The sequence below is a fragment of the Zeus faber genome (genome assembly GCF_960531495.2).
Source record: "Zeus faber genome assembly, chromosome: 6".
Classification (NCBI taxonomy): domain Eukaryota; kingdom Metazoa; phylum Chordata; class Actinopteri; order Zeiformes; family Zeidae; genus Zeus; species Zeus faber.
Genome location: NC_137201.1, coordinates 1,178,688 through 1,202,309, shown reverse-complemented (window position 1 = coordinate 1,202,309; position 23,622 = coordinate 1,178,688). Strand labels below are relative to the sequence as shown.

The 23,622-nt window shown below is 39.0% G+C and overlaps 2 protein-coding genes across 2 annotated transcripts in view; one reads left to right on the top strand and one right to left on the bottom strand.

Moving 5' to 3' along the window:
• Window positions 1–994: 994 nt before the first annotated feature.
• On the top strand, window positions 995–12,240 carry gal (galanin/GMAP prepropeptide; the record flags this gene model as incomplete). Its single annotated transcript, XM_080001740.1, has 6 exons — window positions 995–1,075; window positions 1,700–1,754; window positions 3,100–3,171; window positions 10,056–10,142; window positions 10,777–10,848; window positions 12,179–12,240. 6 exons carry the CDS (start codon window positions 995–997, stop codon window positions 12,238–12,240), a joined length of 429 nt encoding a protein of 142 aa, XP_079857866.1.
• A 7,386-nt stretch (window positions 12,241–19,626) lies between these two features.
• Window positions 19,627–23,622, bottom strand: part of pard6a (par-6 family cell polarity regulator alpha) — a 35,727-nt gene continuing 31,731 nt past the window's right edge. The window contains exon 6 of the mRNA XM_080002727.1: window positions 19,627–22,885. Within this exon, the coding sequence (XP_079858853.1) occupies window positions 22,603–22,885 (283 nt within the window). The 3' untranslated portion in view covers window positions 19,627–22,602. The remainder of the gene's footprint in view (window positions 22,886–23,622) is intronic.

Genomic DNA, 23,622 nt, shown 5'->3' with positions numbered 1-23,622 from the left:
TTGTCCGATGGTCACCAATTGCAGAGCTGCATCAGCCGGCATCCCTGCAGTACCCCCAAAGTGTGCAGGGTGCGAGGGCCCGTTCATGACTGCTTGCAGCTTTAATTGTGTAACTGTGTGTGATTTAATTGTACTTAATACATTTTATGTATATATTGGTATTACTTTTTGTATTTTATCAAATTGTACAATTTGATACAACAATTGCATTGTTTTTTTTTTTTTTTATTTACATTTATTTTCTTTATTTATTTTCTAAAATTTCTTATTTCCTTAATTGCCAAATTGTATCTATCTATTTTATGCAAATGGATTAAAATTGCATTTGCTTGGCTAAAAAGTGCCCTATAAATAAAATTTGATTTTGAAAATTAATATTTTATCGAATATGTCATTATATGTCTCTGCATCCGTTAAAATTAGGTTTAAAATTTTTCGTTTAAAAAAACAATTTCCAAATAGTAGTTTGATAAAATATATAGGTTTTACATTAAGAGAGAAAAAAAACTTTATTTCTGTGTGTTGTTCAGTACAAATCAATCCAATAATAACCAATCCAGTAATCCAATGAGAGAGCAAAGAAAATTCAGTGATGATGTTATTGCTGCATTTCTTTTGGTCCATATTCGTGACGCCAGCCTCGCTTGGTCTGAGGGCTGGGGGGTAAGGGGGGGGGGGGGGGCGTGGTGGAGACGTCACATCACCAAGGTCATATCACCAACAGGTACACGCCCTTTGCGAGAACGTCACTTTTCTGGAAAAGTGATGCGTATAAAAGCTGGAAAACGAGATACCGATCTCACCCGCTGTAGGGAGTGCTCCTTGACGCAAAGACACCAAGAACGCCGCTCAGCCCAATAAACTTCACAAATAAAAAATATATAAGAAAGCTGACATCAAAGGTAGACTTGTTATGTATGACTGTTGTGCATTTTCTATCGTTTGTTTTCTTTCGAAGATGTTTGGCCTCACACCAACCTTTTCCCCTTCGCAGATGCAGAGGTGCTGCGGGCTCATTTGCGTTGCGCTGGTCTTTTGCGCGACCCTCTCCGAGACCATCGGACTCGTCATTGCGGTGAGACTCTTAACAAACATTGAATAACTATCACATTAATCATGTGTTTTCTGTAAAGCGTATGTAGACACGGGGCGCACGTACACACACACACACACACACACACACACACACACACACACAGACACAGTGTGTGCGCGTGTAGCGTGTGTGCGTGTGCGTGCGCGCGCGTGCGTGTGTGTAATGTATTTAATGTGGAAATTTTTCTGTAAAAAGTTATTTTATCATGGGGGCCGACAGTTTACACATTTAGTTTACAATGCCAAAACAAAATAAAAAAATGATTTTTTTTTTTCTAAAAATAGAAAAACATTATTTAAAAAATGTATCTAATATATATATATATATATATATATATATATATATATATAATATTTTATATTTCATACTCAACTACACCTATAATGGTGAGAACCAACAAACTATATGGCAGTGTATAGGCAGATAAAAAGAACCCAGGAGTCTTTGTTAAGACTGTACGCTCTTAAAAAAAACAACAACTTTCTTCAGTTGTGTGAGATGGAAAATGATTCTCCTTAAAGTCTAACATGTCGCCGCTGATTAAACTTGATTTTTATGGAGTAGGTTCTGACGCTCATCACTGTTGTTTGTCCGCATTTGCAGGCCAAAGAGAAGCGGGGCTGGACCCTAAACAGTGCGGGATATCTATTGGGTCCACGTAAGTCACACCCAAGGGTGTGTCCTCTTGCTCTGTCCGTCAGTTACCATCGAGAATTATGCGCCAGTGACAAATAACTTTGGGTCTCCGTGATTTTTTTTTTAGGTATATCCAAGATAGACAGAAAGGGAGAGAGACAGAGAGAGAGGGGGATTTATGTACCTAAATCAGTACCACAGTGTAAAAAAACCCATTATAATTCAACTTTCGTTTCCATCATCAGAAGAGACCAAATATAAAATAACTCCAAAAGATAAACGTTTGTAAGGCTTAACCTTGTTAAATATAATTATACTTCTTCTTTACATTTACCCAATCGTATATTTTCAGCCAGACAGCCGTGAGATTAAATTTGCCGACCCCATTACAGTATAATAACTAGACAATTTTGTTGAAAACATAAAACATCGATGCCATTCAAGACTTCTTGAAAATAGTACTGTATTACAAAACTAAATCCAAGACTCAATCTGTTGCACCCTTTAAGCGTAATTGACTCGACCTAGGTCTAACATTCACATAGTTGATACGATTAAAAGCAACAACTCCAATTCGGAGCGGTTAACGGACAACTGAGAACTAGGTTCAAGTCTACACTTCGGATAGTTTTTCCCCCTGCTTATTTTTATGGCAGCAATTCCAAAAAAAAGTCCAAAAATGGCAAAATGACGGTTTCCTAATATTACAGCGTAATAATGAGAAGAAAAAGTTCCCCATGGTCTACAGACGTAAACTTCTTACCTTGTGAAAGTCTGCATTTTCCAGACGTTTTGTCCAATCCTCTATGCACGGAGTTATGAAGAAGAATATCTGGGATGTAATAAGTCTGTCGACTTCTTAGGGTTAACAGTTCATTTGAAGGGAGAGGGCTGTGTCACCTTCAGGATAAAACAGTGTCAGTGGATAATGCTAGGTTGGTATGGAACAAATGTAGAAAGTAAATATTAATAATACAATGGAACAACCGAAAGTGCTTCTACCAACTTTTAAGACATCCAAAATTAATAAATTGATTATTGGGCTGTTCTGTTATCCAGCTTTGATGGTAATCTTTTCCACTTTTAGAACGTAGATTGCCTCATTATCTGGAGAGCCAATTATGTGTTAAAATATGTAATTGTGCCCCCCCCCCCCTCCAAAAAAGCTGCCCATTTTGTGTGTGTGTGTGTGTGTGTGAGTGTGTGTGTGTGCGTGTGTGTGTGTGTGTGTGTGTGTGTGTGTGTGTGTGTCTGTGTGTGTGTGTGTCTGTGTGTGTGTGTGTGTGTGTGTGTGCACCAACTTTGTGTTCTGGTGTGCGTGCCAAGCATGGGTAAAAAGGTTGCTCCTGCCTCAATCTGTGTTTCAGGTCGTATTGATCACCTAATTCAGATAAAGGATTCTCCCAGTGCGAGAGGCAGAGACGAGCTGGTCACTCAATGTAAGATAGCAAAACACGCACACAGCCACCGCAGGGCTCTGGCGTGGCGTCAGGCCGAGAATTGCTCTTATTTGTTTTTTTTCTTCTGCTTTCTTTTTCTGTGCTTGGATGTTTGTCAGTCGAAAACACATTTTGCCAGCACATGGTGTCAACTAAATTTCTGTGTGCATAGTTGTTTGTCAAATTAACAAAGTGTAACGTTGCTTTTGAGTGAAATGGGAAAATGATTGCACTGCTTCTTTCATCTAAACCCTGATTAGAATGTTATTATTTCCATCATTTTTCCAATCATCATTTTCTCACTGTGCTTAAATGCAGTGCAGTGGTGCTTAAATCACTTAAGTCTTTAAGTGATTCTGGGGGATTGCTAGGTACCATCGGTCAGCAAAACTCAGCAAACCAAGCTGCTGATCAGTCACCAAGACGTTAGCAATAGATCCTTTAAGTCCTGTAAGTTGCGAAGTGAAGTCACTTCAACTGTTAGTGGTTATAATGTTGTAGCTGATCAGTGTGTGTGTGTGTGTGTGTGTGTGTGTGTGTGTGTGTGTGTGTGTGTGTGTGTGTGTGTGTGTGTGTGAGAGCAAATAATGGGTCACCAGGTCAACGTCCCAACGCAAGTACTACTTCTACAATCTTTGCCTCTTGAAGTTCCTTGCCAAGGCTCATTCACAACCACTCACAGTGTGATTCGGTACTGTTTATAATGAGTCAAGCAGAGCTCTGATAGGAAAGCAACAATTCAAAGTAGACATTTTGACCATTGTAATCACCGCATTGTGCATCGATTAATAAACATAGAATGATTTATCTCCAGTGGCAGCACAAAATGGCAGGGCTCTCCATCTGTAATGGTTCTGCTCATCAACTTACTAACTTGTCCATAGGTATAGCCAATAACCAAATATCCATTATTTGTAACATTATTCATGATGAAATTTGTCCTTTATCTTCCCTTTGAAAAAATAACTGATGTATAAAAGGTAGACACACTTCACATTCAGGAAACCGCCCATTGAGCTGACATGGCTTTACTTGAACTTTTTCAAGTTAGTACTCGTACAATCAAAGGTCAGCTCATGAATATGAATTACGTATATTCTGCAATATATAATAATTATGTTAATTATAATAATGACAACTCAGTTCTTGAGGTGATTGAGATGAGTCATTATGGATAAAACTATTAAAAAAAAAGTAATTTACAAATAAAAAAATATCTTGCTGAATGTTACATAATGCCGTATTCAAGGTTTGTAGACATAAAAGGTTCCTTCCCGCATAGGTAGGTAGAAGGTAAACATAAAACACTATACACTATAACACCATAAATTTGACTGATAAATTGAGAAGACCAACAGAACAAAAGCTGTTTCGGAGTTTGTCTGGAAAGTTCTTTATTTTAATGCATTATCATTTTTAAAGCAGCACTATGTAACTTTTGGATTTGGCGCCCCTACAGTTTCTGAGTGCAATTGCACTTTAACACTATTGACGTAAAACTCATAAAAATTGTTTATTTTACCGGACAAATTTGAACCTTATCGGTAGCGTTTCAATAACAGTCAATGTTACAAACGCACATATAATGTATACCTAGGTTACAGCTTGCACGGACCTTGCCGCGGGGAGACAGGGTGCAACGACTCTGGGAGGAACGGGACCCCCTGATACCGGTGTAGGTACCGGATGTGTTTGGACTGGCAGATCGGCTTGCGAAGAGGGTGAAACAAATGAAAGTGAGGGCTGGCATGTGCTGGCTGAGGTGCGGGTGCCAGGCGTACCACTGGCCTGTCTCATCCGCACGGGAAGGTGGAGTGGCAAACCTTTTCCATGAGCAGGACATTTTGACCGGCAAATTTATAATTTATTGTTAATTTTTTTTATTTTTTTTATTTTAAGTTTTACCAGTCAAGAAAAATCGGTAATTACCCGAGCCAAACATCAAGGAAGTGATGTAGTGTCGTAAAGCGCAAGTCACTTTTCCCGCGGGTTCATGCCTGAACACCAAAGATACATTGTGCAAAAGCAGGTGTTCGGGGTGGATTGGAATGAAAGAGGTGCCACTCTACATATTACAAGTCATTGTACCATCAAAATAATTCTGAAGCTGTTATTTTAAGGTCAGAAAGTTAGATATTGTTGCTTTAAATATCAAACCACGATATTTGTGTTGGTCCCCAGGCCCACTGCTCTAGATACTTAGGATGGGGTAACGCAGAGGACTCATTTCCCCCACGGGGACTAGTAAAGGGTAATTCCTCCTCCTTCTTCTTCTTCTTCTTCTTCTTCTATAGAAATGGCTTCTTGACTCATTCGTGCACTCAAGCTGTGAATTGTGACATAATGACGTGAAAATCATTTTTGCATATCCCCTTGCATGGCCGTTATGATTTAATCAGTTGGCAGGTTTAATGTTGGTTTAATACCCCGACTTTTTTCTTTTGAGAGGTTTCATCAGATCTTTTCAATTCTTCCCCCATCGCGAATGTTTTTGTTCATTTTTGTCCTGCACTCATTGATTTATTGTTATTATTATTTTTAAAGCAATTCTCAGATCCAAGTCCTGCAGGCTGTCTGTAGCAGTTTGGAAAGCAAGCAAACACATATTAACATGTAATAAGCTGCTGAGGAATAGTTACAAGTTCACAATTCTGTTCTTTAGCGTGGCTTAAAAGCTGACAAGCAAAAATATGGTGTGCACTGTGTGTGTGTGTGTGTGTGTGTGTGTGTGTGTGTGTGTGTGCCTGTATGTGTGTGTGTGTGTGTGTGTGTGCGTGCGTGCCTAATGGGATTGTTAATTCTATACATTTTGACAGAAACCAAAGAGCAAATAATGGGTCACCGGGTCAAGGTCCCAACTTAACCACTACTACTACAATCTTTGCCTCTTGAAGATCCTTGCCAAGGCTCATTCACAGCCACTGTGTGTGTTTGTGTTCCTTGTGTGGAATTGCTAAAAACAATTAAGAAGTAATGAGTCATTAAGCGATAATTCTGTTAATGAAATCGAACCGGAAGACTCCCTCTAATGTGAAGGAGGATTGGTAAATACTGCTGAATCATTTCCCCAATCTAGCGCTATGCGTGCTTATCGGCTGTTTTCTTTTTGAGTGGCCTAACAAACTGTTTTCCTTTTGAGTGGCTGGTGAAGAGAAACCATGACCTGAATATCTAGTAAATCTGTTAAACCAGAGGTCTTTGACCTTTTCGGCCCAAGGAACCCTTGGTGGATAAAGAAACAGAGCACAGAGCCCCCTAGTTTTTTTTTTAAATACAATTTTTGTGTTGCATTTTAAGCCTGACCTACAATAACATATTTACAATGTGTTATTAACATATTCATATACATGGATGATTACTGATAAAAAAAAAACAACCTTGCAGGAGGTTAGAGACCACTGTATTAAACTAAAAACATTTTTTGTAGCATTTACAAGGCCAACACAGTAAAGACGTTAATGTTTTTCAAGATTACCTAGATGCAGACAACACGGCGGACATCCGCAGGAGGCACATCCATGGTTTACAGGAAATTACGTCACACCAGCACGGGAAGTTAGTCTTCTTTTATTGATAGACTGTACATATGTACATGTTTACATTCATTGATAGACTTTACATACTGTATGTTCACTCATTCACTCGCTAGGGATCCAGTGTAGATATCTAGGTCCCGCAACCTAGTGTTTTATCTTATCTTTATTTTTTCTTATTTATATTTTTATTCTTAATATCTTGGTTCGGCTCTTGACTCTTACTCTTACCGGTACCTCTACTGTGTTTAATTCTCATTGCTGTTGCCTCTATGACATCTGAATTTACCTCAAGGGATTAATAACTTTTTATCGTATCTTATGTTAGCACACAGATTTTAAAAAATATATACAAAGTTTATTAATTAGAAATATATTTTAAAAATCAATTGACTCTCCAAAATAGGCCAATATAAAGTTTTCAATTTCAAAAGTCTTTAAAGTCAATTATTTTAAATGTTCTATGTAATGTTTAAATCAAATGAATTTATTAAACAATTTCTTATATACAATTCATGGTAACACTTTATAAGATGGCCCGCGTTTTAGAGTGTAACTCCCATCACTTACCATGTAATTTCCCGGAATTTACGGTGTAACTTCCTTGGGGATTTAGAGTGTAACTTCCCGACATGTACTGTGGAATTCCCGAAACTTACAATGCAACACCCTCGTATGAATCATAAATGTATATGGATGAAGTGCAATAAAACCAAATGTTTTTGCCCTTTCCTCATGGCGGTTGTGAAAAAAAATGTTTGCCAGGCAAGCTTCATCCATACTCCAGGGATTAATTATGCTTATGTCTTCCACTTCATTGTATGATTTTGAACAAGAACAAGACAAGAAATGGGTCTATACTTATGAAAATTTGCTCCTAGCAGACATGTTCGTCCAGCACTGCCGCAACTCATAATGGGCAGGCTGTAGTAGAGAGAATAACTTACCTCTCTGGAAGGCTTAATTGTATTGTCATGAGATGAAAAACTGTAACCGTAATTTAATAATCTACATATGTGACAGAGTCTGGTGTTTTAGTTCCCAACTAGGCCATGGCCATTTTTAATTTTTTACAGATTAAGAAAGTGCTGATTGTAAACTTTCAAATGATGTGTCATACATTGAAGTCGGAAAATATTTGAAGAGATGCTTATTTGAATATGGCTACACCTAAACTCCCCTAGCAGAGAAAATGCCCCTCAAAGATCCTGAACTTTTTCACACTTCAGAGGCAGGTAATGGTGGTAACAATAGCTGTTAACTCCACCCCCAACCACTTCCCCACTCAGCCATATTTCTAACACACTTGTCAGCTATGAGCCAGTCAGGTCTCTCAGGTCCTCTGGCACTGGCCTTTTACACATGTTAGGCTCACTGACTCAGACCAGAGGAACCTAAGAACACAACACAGGAGAGCAGGTTAAGGTTCACAAAGCCGGGGTTTATTAAAACAAACAGACCAGGGTCATGAAAGCCAGGATAGCAAAATGTCTGTGTACCACAATGGAAGATGAAAAACTCTGACACCGGGGAAAGACTGGTGACTGGAGACTGGAGTAAAAGTGACTGGTGTTGTGCAGGGTATACACAGATATATGGAGTGTACCTACTTATTTTTCAGTCTGCATTGCGTATACGCACTTCTAAATCCCCTCTGATGCACATCATTCAGTAGTGTCCTGCAATAGCCATTCATGATACACAGTCCGAGCACATGTTCCCTTAAAAATACCCACTAAAGAGATTATCTTCACATAAACAGTGGCTAATTATGTAGTTGGCTTGGCCAGTATTTATTGATTGCTCTTTTGTGGCTAATGTTAAAATCCATATTGATCCTTACTCCCTGAAGTCAAGCAGCAGAAGTTAAACGACAGTTTTCAGATACTCCTGGCCCATTTTGGGTGAACTAAATGAGCAAGAGAAGGCTTACAGGTCACTGTTTATAATGCAGGGCGTTTATCTTTTGCTGGACGGGCTGCTGAAAAAAAAGCCTTTTTGGCAAAAAAAACAAAACTCCCCACTTAACGACCTACCTGTTTAAAGAGCGTTCGGACTTACTACCACCTCTCCGACCAGTCGGTAATACAATACTGCGGCGTCTTGGCATCTCAGTGTCAAGCTTCACTTTTCTCAGTCTCAGTCTCGTTCCCGCAGTCAGTCCGTATTCATAATTTCAGTCTTGGCGATTGCGTACTGAAATAACATCAAGGGAGCAGGTCCTCGCTTATCGACCACTACACCCCGAAGCCCTGCCCACGCTGGCGTTTAATAATAATACACGTGCCGGGTGCCCAAATTGTACCAAATTAGACACCCTGCTAAGTCTTTGGTTCCCTAGCAATACAGCCGCCAAGTATTAAGTAGATCGGACTGTTGTCAAGATAATCTAAGGACATACATACAGACAGACATATTCCTTACTTTATATATATATATATATATATATACATATTTTTTATTATTTCTGGTCATTCTAGATTGTTATTTTGAAGTGACTTTAACCAGTAACACACAAATAGCCTCCATTATGAGCTGGTTTCCCAGACAGTGATTAAGCCAGGCCCCACATTACAGATTGTGGTCGGACTCGTTGAAACAGAGCGTTGCCTATGCTCGCTAGATTCTTCGATATATTAAAGTTTGATGGACAACATTGAATAAAACCTGAGAAAAGTAAACAAACTTTTTAAAAGACTATCTTACCCCTATAAAGTCGTCTTCTTCTTGCCTTTCCGTAAGTGGACTACGCACATGCGCAATGCGGTTGTTTACGCAAATTGCGTGGTTGTTTACACGTCCGCTGCTGACGTGACATATTTCCTGTCGACCATGCCTCTTGTGGACATCCGCCATGTTGTCTGCGCCCAGGTCCCTCTCATATTTTTAGACAATCTTGGGTGGTATAACACCTCCTCACTCCACATGACAAATTACACATGCTATTGCTTGTGCAAGAGTTTCCCCAATTGATTTGGGACCCTGTGATTTTTGTTCTTTCTCGGCTTTCGTAGATGTTTTTTAGGAGTGTGTACAAGGGAGGGGAGGTAAAAATAAAAGGTTTAAATTAATTGTAATTTTCCTTGAATCTCACCCAATGCATTTTTTAAGTCAAATCCAATAATGGAAACGTGAACAACGAAATTTGACATTCAGTGTGAGAAGGTTGTCATGTGCAATGTCTCTATGCAAAGCTGAGAAAACATCTCCAGTGTGAACTAATATTTCAAATGCTATTCAGGAGCTCATTTCATTTAAAGTGACTCAACTCACAAATTTAACGGCATGACTGGTTTAACTAATTCTCAAAAAAAAAATGTAATTTAAAAATAAAATGTTTTTATCGTCCAGATGGAATTGATGGACACAGGACATTGGGAGACAAGCCAGGTCTGGCTGGCAAGAGAGACATGGCCCAGGACGAGGACTTCAGAACAGGTCCCACTCCCACCACTCTTCCTGTGACCGTTCTGTCATATTCCGATCTTGAGTTATAACAGGAGTATACAGGACAAGCAGCGAGTTTGTTCACAACTGAGGAAATAATGGGTTTTGTAGTGAATGGCAAGTTCTGTCAGACAACTCGACGGCGCCACACACTTCCACACCTTTATGGGCCAGCTGAAGCAGCCTTAAGCAGCACTCTTTTATCCAATGGCGGGATTCAAGCTCATCACTCCAATATTTTTGTCTCATTAAGTATGCATATGTTTTCTGTTCAGCTCACCGGGGGTAATGAGAAGTAGAACATTTAGACTCCTAAACTCAAATGATGCAAAAACAATAAAGATAATTTGAAATCGAATCAAAGACTTGTCTGTCAGAACTGATATTTCTAAATCTTATGAAAAAGAATTGAAACTTAATCCGGCCAAAGAAATAACACTACGACTTGTACGTAACCTTAAAACCTAATATGTAGCACAGTCCATGGAGCACTTCCAGGAACTATCAGTGTAGATTTCACAAACTGGTACAAAATGAGGAGGCAAAAGAAGTGTATATAAAGAATGTATATTAGTATATTTCAATGTCATTTCAGAAGAATAACTTCCCCATCTTGGCTCCACAGGTGCTCTGAGAATAGCAGATGAGGACGTCATCCACACCGTCATTGACTTCCTGTCATACCTGAAGCTTAAAGGTTCGCTCATTTGCAATTATTACACAAATAAAGGGTTAGAGTTAGGGTTAGGGTTAAGGTCCTAAATTTGGTCCTTGAGGTGCTTGAATTTCATCTTCAGAAATGTACTGGAATACCTTGAAAACAGACCCTTTTGTGCTGAGGTGTTTTAAAGGTAATTGAAAAAAACCCTGCGATCATTGAAAAAATGTGATATTCCCTCTAGTGTTAGGGTTAGGGTTAAAATCAAATGGTAACGTAATAAAAAACAATTCCAGAATCACTTTCACAACTTCTTACGATGCTTCTAGGGAAATTAAATCAAAATGTAATCTAGCATGGTTGGAAGTAGACACTTAAAATGGTGGATGACAATGACATTAATAATATATATATAGATAGATATACTAAGCAACAGACAATAAGAATACGATTTTTTTAAATTTTAATTAATAAGATCAGATTGAAAATTGATTGTATTTGTTTTGCGTGAAGTCCTTGAAAATGAAAGCTTAGTTCTTACAAAAGGTACTTGTCCAAAATGCAGAAATGCAACAAATGCAGAAATTGCAGTATTTTAGAGTGGTTTGGTGTGGGAGGCATGAGGAGATGTCGATGTGTTATGCGCCTAACTGCTAAAATCGCAAAGGCTATAGAGGAAACATATGAAATGTCTTATATCCATCAGAACAAACGAAAGGCACCTTACAGGGTTAGCTAATTACAATAATGTGTCATGAAAAACATACAAATTTACAGCGGAGAAACTTGTTGATTGTCCCCCCGCAGCACGTTGCAGCATCTTTAAATGCTTAGAAACATTTGTACATTTTCAATCTTGATGACAACAGAACAGAGGGACCAGTTATGATTTCTGCCTCCAAAACGTGCGCCTATCTTCCTCTGAAAGTAAAATAGAAAACCTTTTTCCGGAGGTCAAGGTAATAAATGAAAAACATTCTTGTCCACATTAACAGGAATCTGAAATAAAGATGAGATGGGATACTCATTGTCACAAGATACTTATTAAAAATGACAAAATAAACAAGAAGAAGAATAAACAGAGCAATAACAATAGGATCCTCATCCTACATTCTGTAGATGAGGACCCTAATAAATAAATAAATAAATAAATAAATGAAAACATTTTCGGTGTGCTGGATTTTCTTTAGCAGGTGGCGAAAACCGGCTAACATCACAAGGTGCAAGGTCATAAACAGTTACAAATGACTGAAACCAAGGGTTTGAAAGAAAAATGGAAAACCTTCCCTTTCTCACAAAAATCCATTGCCTGTGTCTCTTTTGTGTGCATGTGTTGTGTGTTGTGTTGTTTCGCTTCCTGCGGTGGTAGAGATCGGAGCGCTGGACAATCTTCCATCTTCTCTGACGTCGGAGGAGCTCGCCAACCCCTAGTCCGGCCTGTCAGACACCTATGTCTGTCTTGCTGCACTTTGCCAAACCAGCTTCTCTCTGCGCGTGTTAGACAACGAAACAGTGATGATCTCAGCACCTGGTTTACAGTGAGAGGGAGGTGTAAGATTGAAAAAATGTTTGTGTGCATTCTATGTGCACTGCATGCAAATTATGTGCATTGAATTGTGACTAGAGGCATTGGGGGGGTGGGGGGGGGGGGGGGGGGGGGACTGATGCAATCTGTTCAAAAAATACCCTGTTACTATCATCTTAAATCAGATAAAGGAATAAATAGAAAAAGATGTCTGTCTGACTCATGATTTATTTGAGTAAATGTATGTGTTTTCCCTACAGAAAGTAGCTTAAAGTGAAATAATTTCACTTTAAATGGTTATTATCTTTGTGTTATTATTTAAAATACCTCATCAAACAACAAAAATATGCTATTTGTATAAGACCAAAGTTAAAGGACCAATAATTAATGGAACACTTTAGGAAGCCTATAGGCAGTGGTAGAAAAAGTACTCGAAAGCCACACTTGAGCAAAAGTACAGATCTCTTACTAAAAAACGACTCTGCTAAAAGTGAAAGTCACTAATTAGAATACAACTTGAAACTTAGCTTGCTGGCTGGATAAGACCCTAGATTTGCTAACATGGACCTTGTGATAACTGGCTTTTACCAACATCATTGGCACATCATACCAGTCTTCCTCCCATTTTATATTGTAGCGGCTAATGAAGGTATTCAAGCGAAATGTACGGCAGTAATAGTATACTTTTGGGGGGCTAAATGTAACTAAGTAAAAGTAAAAGTCAAGAGAGAAATATGTAAAGTATGTATATGTAAAATACGTATAAGTAAAAGAGAAATATAATAACTCAAATAAAGTACAGACACCCCTCCCCAAAACCACTGCACACTACCACAGACAGGAATTGCGCGTCTGTGAGGGGAGTGTAGACCCCTCTCCCTGGTGTCAACCATAGCCTTGACATGGCATCACGGCTGAATTTATTTTTACATGAAGGAGTGTCTGTGATTATGTTATTTTTTTGTTCTTTGTTACATTAATCATGCAGGCCATAGGATGAGCTGAGACAATGTAGAGCCGATTGAGTTCTGTTGGCCATGAAAGTTTACTGGCTGAATTATGTTGCCGTTACAGTATGGACTTTTTTCCCCACCACAGGATCAAGGTGGCTGTACGCCTGTTGCTTGTTAGAGCAATCAACAAGCAACAGGTAATGTGCTCTAGCCAGTACAGGCATCCTCCATCAGTCATAACCCTGGATGTGGTGAAGGTCGACCGCGAGTGCATACTGACACCAGCCGAGGAGGGCGAATGGGAGGCCCACAGCCTGGCCCTCGCAAAGAGGATGATCCTAGAAAAGTTTGGCCACTGCTTCACACAGATCTCCAAATCCTTATCCAAAAGCACTGTGTGCTAAAAATCCTTTCACAAAAGTTCATTAATTTTTCCAAAGCCCACGGTTAAAAATATGTCAACAGCCACATAAGCGACAGTGGGGAATATTGAAAGTAAGTGTGAAGTTAAGTAAAGTCATAGGCTGTGCTCTATGTACATTTATGTACTTAGTGTACTATGTACTTTCATAAGAGTGCATAGTACAGACAGCGCTCTTTTCACCTTTAACAATCCACACTTGTGTGGTTGTTTACAGACAAAGGCCTTTATTATATCCTCCATTTGCACTTACAATTTGCACCATTTGAATTTGCACTGTCATAGTAGCACTTCACCACTATGAGGTAATTAATTTGTGGAATGTATTACTGTTGGCATTCAGGAGTTTACAACTCCACATTCTGCAGGTAAACTTTCATTGACCACTTTTATGGGGGTAGATTAAATTATCGGACAGTGTTACTTACCAGAGCACTGTGAGAGAAGCATGAGGTTCTCTAAAGTGCAATAGTTGTTAATTACCAAGTAATTTGTGTGGACTGTTTGCACCTCCAGAGAAGTACTATTTTTTTTTTTTTGAATATATTCATAATATGAATATGAAATTCAAAATTTTACCCAGTTTTAGTCTATTTATTAATTGTGATGATTTATGTGCTTATAATTTACAGTATGTGTTATATTTAAGGATTTTTCCCAATTACAATGAACTTGATATCCTTTATTATTCTGTACTGTATATTTCATTTTAAACATCTGAAAGGAAGTTGGGAGGCATTTTCAATATATTGTTGGGACTCAAAACTGCCTAAAATGTCAAGGAGTTGGTGATGTTTGTGACGTTATGAAATAAAAGCTTCAAACAAGTTTATTAGTGAAATAAAAAGTTGACAAAGAATAGTTTAAAAAATCCATCCATCCATCCAATGGGGAAATATGTTAGTTTACCATTGGTTTTCCAATGGAGTTTTTGGAGTATTGCAATTTGCCGATTTTTAAAAGCCTACTTTCTCCAATAAACTGCTACTGTTCTTCTATTTTGATCTGCAAATCCCATCCGTCAAACATGATTTTGGATGTCATCTTCCAAACAGCAGAAACAAAGAGGTCTCACACAGTCAGACTTCACACTACTCCACACTGGTGACGCTTCAATTAATCAAAACGGTGAGCGTGACACAAACAGTTGTTTTTTGACTGATTTTCAACTGCTAGTGTGATAGAGTGCAGTTATATGACTTGGCCAGTAGAAGGACTCTATCTTAAGTGAATGCTCCTTCGCTCTCTCTGTCAGTTGTTGTACTGATAGCCAGCCTGGCATGTTACGGCCGCGCCACATGTTGCTGAAGACGGTTAATAAAAGGTGAACAAACCAGGAGTTGGTCTCTGTTACCTGACGGCAAAATACCAAGATACCACAGCTAGTAACCAGGATCCCTGCCAAGTGGAAAATTCACTCCGGCCACAAACGCAACACAGGAAGCCTCCATCGACCCCGTCAGCACACAATATAAGGGCAATTGGGAACACTGGGGAACATCAAATCACAACCAGTCTTACTTGACTGACAGTTCAGGAGACTTTTTAGAATGGCTGCAGAGATGGTAGGTGTATAAATGTTACATACTGCATTTGTGGTATGTGAAGGCAGATTTTTTTAGGAGTTGTTTTTTTTTACATCAATGCATAAAGTGGTTCATCTTTGAATCTAGGTTTATGGGGGGGTTCTCTGTAAAACCTGGCTCTTGAGATGTGTTTTGAGATTGTATGAGACAAAAACTGAAGGTTTGTCCTATTGACGTTCACAAATTTTCTCGGAAAGAGGAAAAATAATTACCAAGCTACTGAGAAATGATTTAGTTATTGACCTCAAATGTCTCGAAATCTTCCTCAAACTTTCACGTTTATGGTAATGGTGGTGTAGGAATTGGAGTGTATGCTGTCGTTGGACTCATTGATATCTGTGAAGTACCATCAAAAGTAATGTAAACGTGGCAGAAAGTGGAGGGGCTGTAGTGAGTGAAAGGTTTGACTCTTTTCTGAAGATTCGGTTTTTGGTGTCACGCATATAACGAGTTGCTTGGTTTTCCCTTTCAGTTGGTAACTAATGCATGGGGTGAGCAAGGGAGGACTTCCAGTGAACAACGAACGAGAATCAAGAAGAGTTCCGTTGAGTTGTGAATGGACAGAATAGTCTGGATGCTATTCTCACAGTCCAGTCTTTTGCCCATACTTGGTGCCTGTGTGAATAGCAGCTGTAGGCTCTTTCATTTGCCAGTCAAATTCAAGACTTTAATCAGATTTATCAAAATTACGTAAATGCCTTTATGCCTGGCTTCAGTAGCAAAGTTGCCAACAAAACAAACGATTAAAACTCTTTTGCCAACCTGACTCCCAACTCCTGATCCATTTGAAAGATTTAATTGATTTGTTTGCTATGAACAAATTGTTGGTCACACAGATGTGTTCTTGATCTTTGCAGAGGATAAAATCCCTACTCATCTGGGCATGCACTCTAGTCATTTGTTTATTTGGAGAATCCAGTCGCTCTCAAAAGGTAAAACTACAACTTGAAGCATCCATATATATCCTTCACAAACTTTTACTACTAAGAAATAATTCACAGAACTCACAAAGCGATATCTAATGACTCCACCCTTGGCGTTTGTTTGCTCATCTCTTTTGGTTATTGTCATCCTCGTCTTTAAACTTCAACATCCACTGGAGTTCAATTGATACATCCTTCGTCTTCATGACAAATAAAAACAATCTATTTTTGACGCGTAACCTTTGATCCATCTGCTGGGGGCAGTGATTATCAACAAAGCTGTGCAACGCCTGTGAAACTCAATGTGTTGGTGCTCTAGGGTTGCCAGTTCAGTCAGCATTCAGAGTTTTGTTTATGGCAATTTTCTAGTGCAAGCTTTACCATTTGTGCCTGGCAACCCCCAACTGACTTGAGGGGACACGTCACAGAAACAGAAAATCATTACACACAGCGGGTGGATCGTCAAAAATAGTTCTTACCTTCACATCTAAATCTGAGTAAGATGGACAAAAAGTGAATTTCCCCCCAAAACACTGGACTATCCCTTTAAATAGCAACTTTCAGGTTGGCACGAAATTATGAATTATGAATTATTTTCTTCTTAGATAAATGTCTTAAATAGAATTACAGTTGGATTAATTTATGTAATGAAATTATGGTGGCCATGGCCACCTAAGAATCTGACATTGAACTTGAACGTGACATCACAAGGAACAGAGCTAGCGCTATGATGAATTGCAAGTAGCCATTACGGAGAGTTGCTCAGAGTGTGTCTTTATTTTAGATTGAGATTTATTTCAGAGTTTCCTACTTGTATGAAACAAGAAACGTGACTTTTACTAAGAGATTGATCCGCCTCTGTTGGTATGGTACTTTATTTTGTAAAAACTGTAAAAACTTTACAAAAAAATGTAAAATATATATTTTTTTGTGTAAATACTCTTTACTTCTAAATAATAAATCATAAACACAGTACTTAACCATCCTAAAGAGTTTTTCAAACCATTAGCTCAAAATTGTACATTTATAAAAAAAAAAAATGGAACCTGATAGTTGCTCTTTCAGGAAAATTGCAATAATCATTGGAATATTTGTTATGCTTGGCATGTCAGCTGTTTTTGTCTCTCCTGCAGACGGTGTGAGACACGTGGCTGCGGAAGAAGGCTCCCTTTTCAAGCAGGGCCTTGTGGGTGGCTTGCCACAGTCTAAGGTCTGAGGATGATTAAATTAAACTGTGATGAAACTGTGAACTGCACTTGGAATATTTTCACGGTTTGACAAGCGTAAAATGCTAAATGGCAATATTTGTGTATTGTACTACAGACTTTCATGGGCTGCAGACCATGGAGATCAGCAAACCCAGTCAGATCCTAAACTCGGAGAACATGCTCATTCAATACCTGCAGCACAGAGACTCGCAAACCTCAGTGCATAAGTGATATTGTGAAACAACCACGGATAACTACTTCAACAGTCATGTAAAGAGTCATGTAGAGTTCGCCAAGCTAAAATTTAGAATATTTGATGAGCTGATAAATGTTGATGTTTTATTTGAAATCTGTGGTTTTGGTCATTGGGTGGATTCTGTAATATGGGAAACATTAGAAATAAATAAGAAATTTTAAACACAATGGATCTCTGTTGCCTTAGATGGACACTGAATTCGGTTCACGTCCTCGTATTGTGTCCGTTAATCGCTCTGTCTCTGGATTTGCCTGCTGTTTGAATAAACCGTCAGATTGAAATAACTCAGTATTCAGTCAACTCAGCCAATTGAACGCAATTTCCAACATACTTTAACTTGGGTCGGGAAAACCTCTCATCGAATCTGAGGTCAGTCAGTCAGGAATTGAGCATGTAAATGTGAGTGTAAGGCCTAATTATTTTATCATGCTGCGTTGCTATAGATTCCAATTTTAATTTATTTGTGCTTAAAAGGAGTTTTAAGCAGAATTCAAACTTTTATTTATAATACTGAATTTTTTCCTAGAGGAATACTAGATTTCTTTGGAGGGTCTAGCCATCACCATCACCATCTCGACTGTCTTCAGAACGTTGAGCTCTAGGTTATTTTGGCTGCACCAGGAAGCTAGGTGGTCCACCTCCGATCTGTAGGCAGATTTGTCACCCTCAGAGATAAGTCCGATGAGGGTTGTCGCGTCTGCAAGCTCTGCAGGTACAGCTGTTGGTGTACAGCAAGAAAAGCAGTGAAGAGAGAACGCAGCCTTGGCGGCGCTGATGCTGATAATGTTAGTGTTAGGAAACCATTAAGAGAAATCTTGATAAAAATTAAGAGAGCTCCCTTACCTTTTCACCGGACCCCATTTCCCAAAGAATGCTGACAAAAGAACCATTTTTTTCTTTACTTTATTGTTTAATCATACTGGAAACCAAGTACTAACTTCTTGCTTTTCTTTTCAATAAACAAGCTCTGTTAACCAGTTTGAATTGATCAGTCAATCTCATTTCAGTTCCTTGGTTAATATGGCTAATAGAGGAGCATACCTGGCAGTATGCCACATTATACAGACCCAGGGAGTCCTTTAATCACAAATTATTGTTAAATAAAATTAATGTTTTCATTTAAAGTGCTTAATTATATGCTGTAGAAAGCCTATATAGAAATTATATACTTTATTTCCTGTACATCCATGTATTCTTTTGGCTTGTGGATTTTGTTCATTTCTGTTTCCCTTTTTGCCCACCCCACTTTTTGGTTTCAATTGTTTGACCCAATTAAGGGAGGGCAGTAGAGAGTATAAGGGGAGATCATTCTGTTTGCTGATGGCATGGGGTGAGCAGCTTGCGGTTGAAGGTTCATGAATTGAAAGGAGCATCAGTTATAACCTTTTGTTAATCAAATTTTATTTTTGTACCCTTCTGCCTTTCAAAATAAAATCTGCAATATTTAGTTTAACCTGACCTTTGCTCCCTGCTGCCATTCCTTATACCACCTCCACCACTCCAGTGCTTTAAGGCCACATGTTTTCTCACACTAGTAGTGCCCATTGAGATTAGGGTTAGCGGGGTTATCTCTGCACTCTGTAAGATGAGAAGAATGTTCAATGTTCTTTCATTGAGGAAAAATAAAAAGGTACAATGCCCAATGTCCATGCTTTAGCCCAAAAACAATTCACAATTATTTCAGAACCATATTGTGTATTGTTTATCATTAATTCAGTATCAATCAATCCTAAAATTAGACATGACCTTGTATAATTTCCATAGTTATGGTTCGCTTTGGTATCAAACATTTTCTCATATAGTTGAGTCATAATGGATAAGGGATTTCATATTCTGATAAAAACAAATGACCAATTGGATCAACTTTCATAATACTTTTATCACAATTTCGTGAGTCAACAAGCATGTTTTCGCCAAATAACATTCACAGTTTGGTTATTCAGGCCCAATGACATCTGTAGAAATTCCGGTACAGGCTGTGACTGTACATCTGCTATTTCTGGCTTCAGCCCTTCTTGTCAGGTTTTTCAAACAGCAAAAAAAGATACATAACTTCTTTCCAACGGAGCCTCAACTTCCTGCCTTGTTTGCGATGCCACTGACAACCCGCTGAGGGAATTAAATATTTGACTTCACAAAGGCACTTCCTTTCCTTTAAGGCTAAAGGTGCAGGAGAGCAGGGGGGGTCTTAATTTTCTAATATGTCAGTAAACAGTCCTTTTATTGTTGTTTTTGTTTTTTAAAGATTCGCTTCTAGTGAGCTTATTTCTTTATCTCCTAGATTCAGCCACGCTATCGCAGAATATTTTTAGATAAAACTTAAGTCGCTAAAAATGTTCCTAAAATTTTTCCAACCCAGGCCATATCAAAATGTTGGTTCCTGCCATTTACAACCTTGCTAAACTGATCACTGCAGAGAAAATTACTGTTCTGTTGCAGCTTCTCACTGTGCATAAATGGTGCCAAATCCAATGGGGGCAATCGTTAAAGCGTAAAATAAAAAAAAAAAGTTAAATCTTTTCGAAAACAGGAAGGTCATAAGTTTGGCATAGTCTTTGTTACTCACAAGGCCACAAAATGTACATTGTATCCGTTTTTTCAGGGTCATTGACTCTTGTGCACTTACGCGAACCAGGTCTTTTTCACAACTTAATGTGCACTATAAACAGGAAGTCACACATGAGGGAGATTTAACTTTAAGGCTTCAAACCTTTGCTCCATTGGACTCACTGAGGCACAGCGAGAAGCCATGGTAGGTAGGGTGTAAATGATGGAAACGACATATTGATAAGGCCTGGGTGGAAAATTAGCGAACCCATCCTTTCGATTTAAGAATGATACATTGAATAGGACCTGAATACTAGCGGATGTAATTGTTAAACAGGACCCAAAGAAGCAGTGTCTTGTGCCTCATTCGTTCTCTTTGTCTTACGCCGTGTTGCCTCCCCCGAATCAACTCTCATGCTCACTGGTTGAATTTGCTGTGGAAGGGTGACATCAAGGGAAAACAAAGATGGTTTATGTATGCAATTATAAGCCCTAATTAGTTCCAGAATATTGTACTGTATTTTGGAGCATATTCCATCACACTTCCATATTAACATGAAGGGATGAGCCAGTTTCCTCAATATCACTCACTCTCACACTCACACTCACACACACACACACACACACACACACTCCAAGTCTATCCTTCATCTTTTACATGTACCTGATACAGAATCAACACTGCATCGTAGATGACTCATTTATATTAAAAAAAATAAAATAAAATAAAAATGAATAAGTAAAATACTATACACAATTTACACACATTATAAAAGTTAAAATTTCCCCAGTAATAAAAGAAAAACCCTTGGCATTTAGAATATGACATTCCCATCTTATATTTATATATTATTACATCTATTATACATTGGGATATGAAAAATTTGTGCCTCTGAGAAAATGTAGTGTGGTGAAAGACAGATTCGACTCTGCCCTTAACAGTTGCAGCGATGGATTAAAGGAGCATTCAGTAAACGTGCAGTCCCCCCGCCCCCCAAATAAAATAAGAAGATGGTCTATTCAATATTTTGGACAAAAAAGCACACCTCGGTGAATAGTCTCTTTAGAACACCAACCCCAGGGAAGCCAAAGTAACATCAAAAATGTAATAAAATAAAATATATTGTGGCACACACATATTTTCGCCATAAAACAAAAACAATTTAAAGTCGGTTAAACTAGGAAAGAAGTAAATCAACACATTTCTGAGGAAATTAGAATTAGAGAAAGACCCACCACATTACGAGAGCCCTGTGGTGTATGGTGAATGCAAATCTATTTGAAGCTACCTTGTTGTTGTATACCCTTCACCAGACATACAGTATATATTTACAGTATATTCTCTCTCACACACACACACACACACACACACACACACACACACACACACACACACACACACACACACACACACACACACACACACACACACACACACACACACACACACACACACACCAAATACAATGGGGGGGTAAAATAGTATTTGTGCATTTAGTAAGGAAGGGCAAATGCAAATTTAGGAAACACACCACTAGATGGTGATGCGGCGTTGCTGAATAAAATCCAGTTGATACTCTAGGCAATTTAGTATAATTGATTCACAAAATGAAAACCTTTTATACATCCTAACCTAACTGTGCACCCACCCATACACACAACAATGTCCTTGAATATGAAGCAGCTCAAATGTCCCTCTAATGTTTGGCGACGTGTTTTTAGCAGAATGATTCAGTAATGGTACCATCAGATACCAGAATGTCTAGAAAGCACTATTATGACGACAGGTTGAAAGTCAAAGGCACCCACGGAATCTTTTGTTTTTTAAACCCCTAGAACCCCCGATGGTGGAGTGAGCTTAGACACGTCTCACACAGGTCAGAATGTTATATGTGTCTTTAGAAACAGCTGAAACTGACCGAGGCCATATATGGTTGGATAAGTTGTGTTTGTGTGTGTGCTTTGTGTCTCATACTTAATGTAAATATGTCAGAATAACGAAGCAAAGCCACTCGATGATCAGCTACTCAGAATTTTTACGATTACGAATGTCTTTCCATCCACCCCTGAATTTTTTTTGTCTGGACGTTATGCACATTTTATTCAACATGCTAAACCCACGTCACCATTGCCAGATAAATACCACCCACTGTAACGTGAACCTACATTTTAATTGGGGTGCTATAAACAATTGATAAAGGACACAATGGAATGGCTTCTGGAGTCATTATTGCAGTGGCGTTACGATATGTAGTAATATCTGATACCATACTACTGTAATATGTTTGAAGGATAAATAAAATAAATGAAATAAACACCAACTCTACATGCATCAGTCCTGAGTTCAAATCTACTTGGGACCCCCCCTTGAATGCTACAAGGTTATGACATTGCCATCCTCTCTCATGTTCTCTTGGCTGCTGCCGGGGCTTCCATTTTGATTGAGCACGTTCGTCGCCGCCAAGCCGCCAGGCATCGAGGCACTCTGGGGGAGGGTCGGATCCCCGCCGCCTTCAGAATCTGCATTGTGGTGGTTACCGTTGCTGTTACTACCGTTGCACACGCTGTGGGGAATGTAGGCGGGCAGGGTGTTGCTCTCGATGATGAGGTCACTGTCGTCCTCTTCGCCCTCACTGTCACCCTCAGCCATGCTGTTGCTATTTGGAAAGGTCAGAGGCGGGACAAATCGTTAAAAATACGACTTTTAAAGGTACGGTCGGGAGGGGGGAGCGGGAAATAATAATTACGAAAAAGGAAAGAATGTTGAGCCCCTGAAAATATTTGGACGTCAATTGCCAAATGTGGGCTGCTCGATGAAAGAAATTCAGAATATTTTGAGCGTATGTTTACACAGTAGGACGCTCCTGTAGTTCCCTCCGACAGCGAATGAACAGACTGAAACGCCTTGAAGGAGTTTGCGAAAGCACATAAAAATGACCAAAAAGCGATGAAAATGGCACCTTTAATTCAATATAGCCGACTTCCTGTTGGGCTTCGGACATGGCAGCAATATATATTTTTTAAGTCTAGTGATTACATATGTGTACTGAATTTTGTGAGTTCTCGTAGAAAAAAGTGAATAGGTTTGATTTTTTTATTTTTTTATTTTTTCTCCCCCTTTCTTCCTCGGCCTAGGTGGCCATTTTGACACGCCCATGCATGGGACCTATAGCATATCAAATGACACACTGGGACTGACGAGTGTGCAATGTTTTGTGAGTATTCAAGTTTCTTAAGGCCCCGGCTGCCATCTTGCCTGTCTTGCCTGTCCCAGCGTGCTTCTTGTCTGTCCGGAAATTTTAATCCCACTCATATGAGCTTAGAACACATACACTCGCACACCAATCGTATCCCAAACAACACTCCACCAGACCAGGAGGGGTGCGAGTGATTC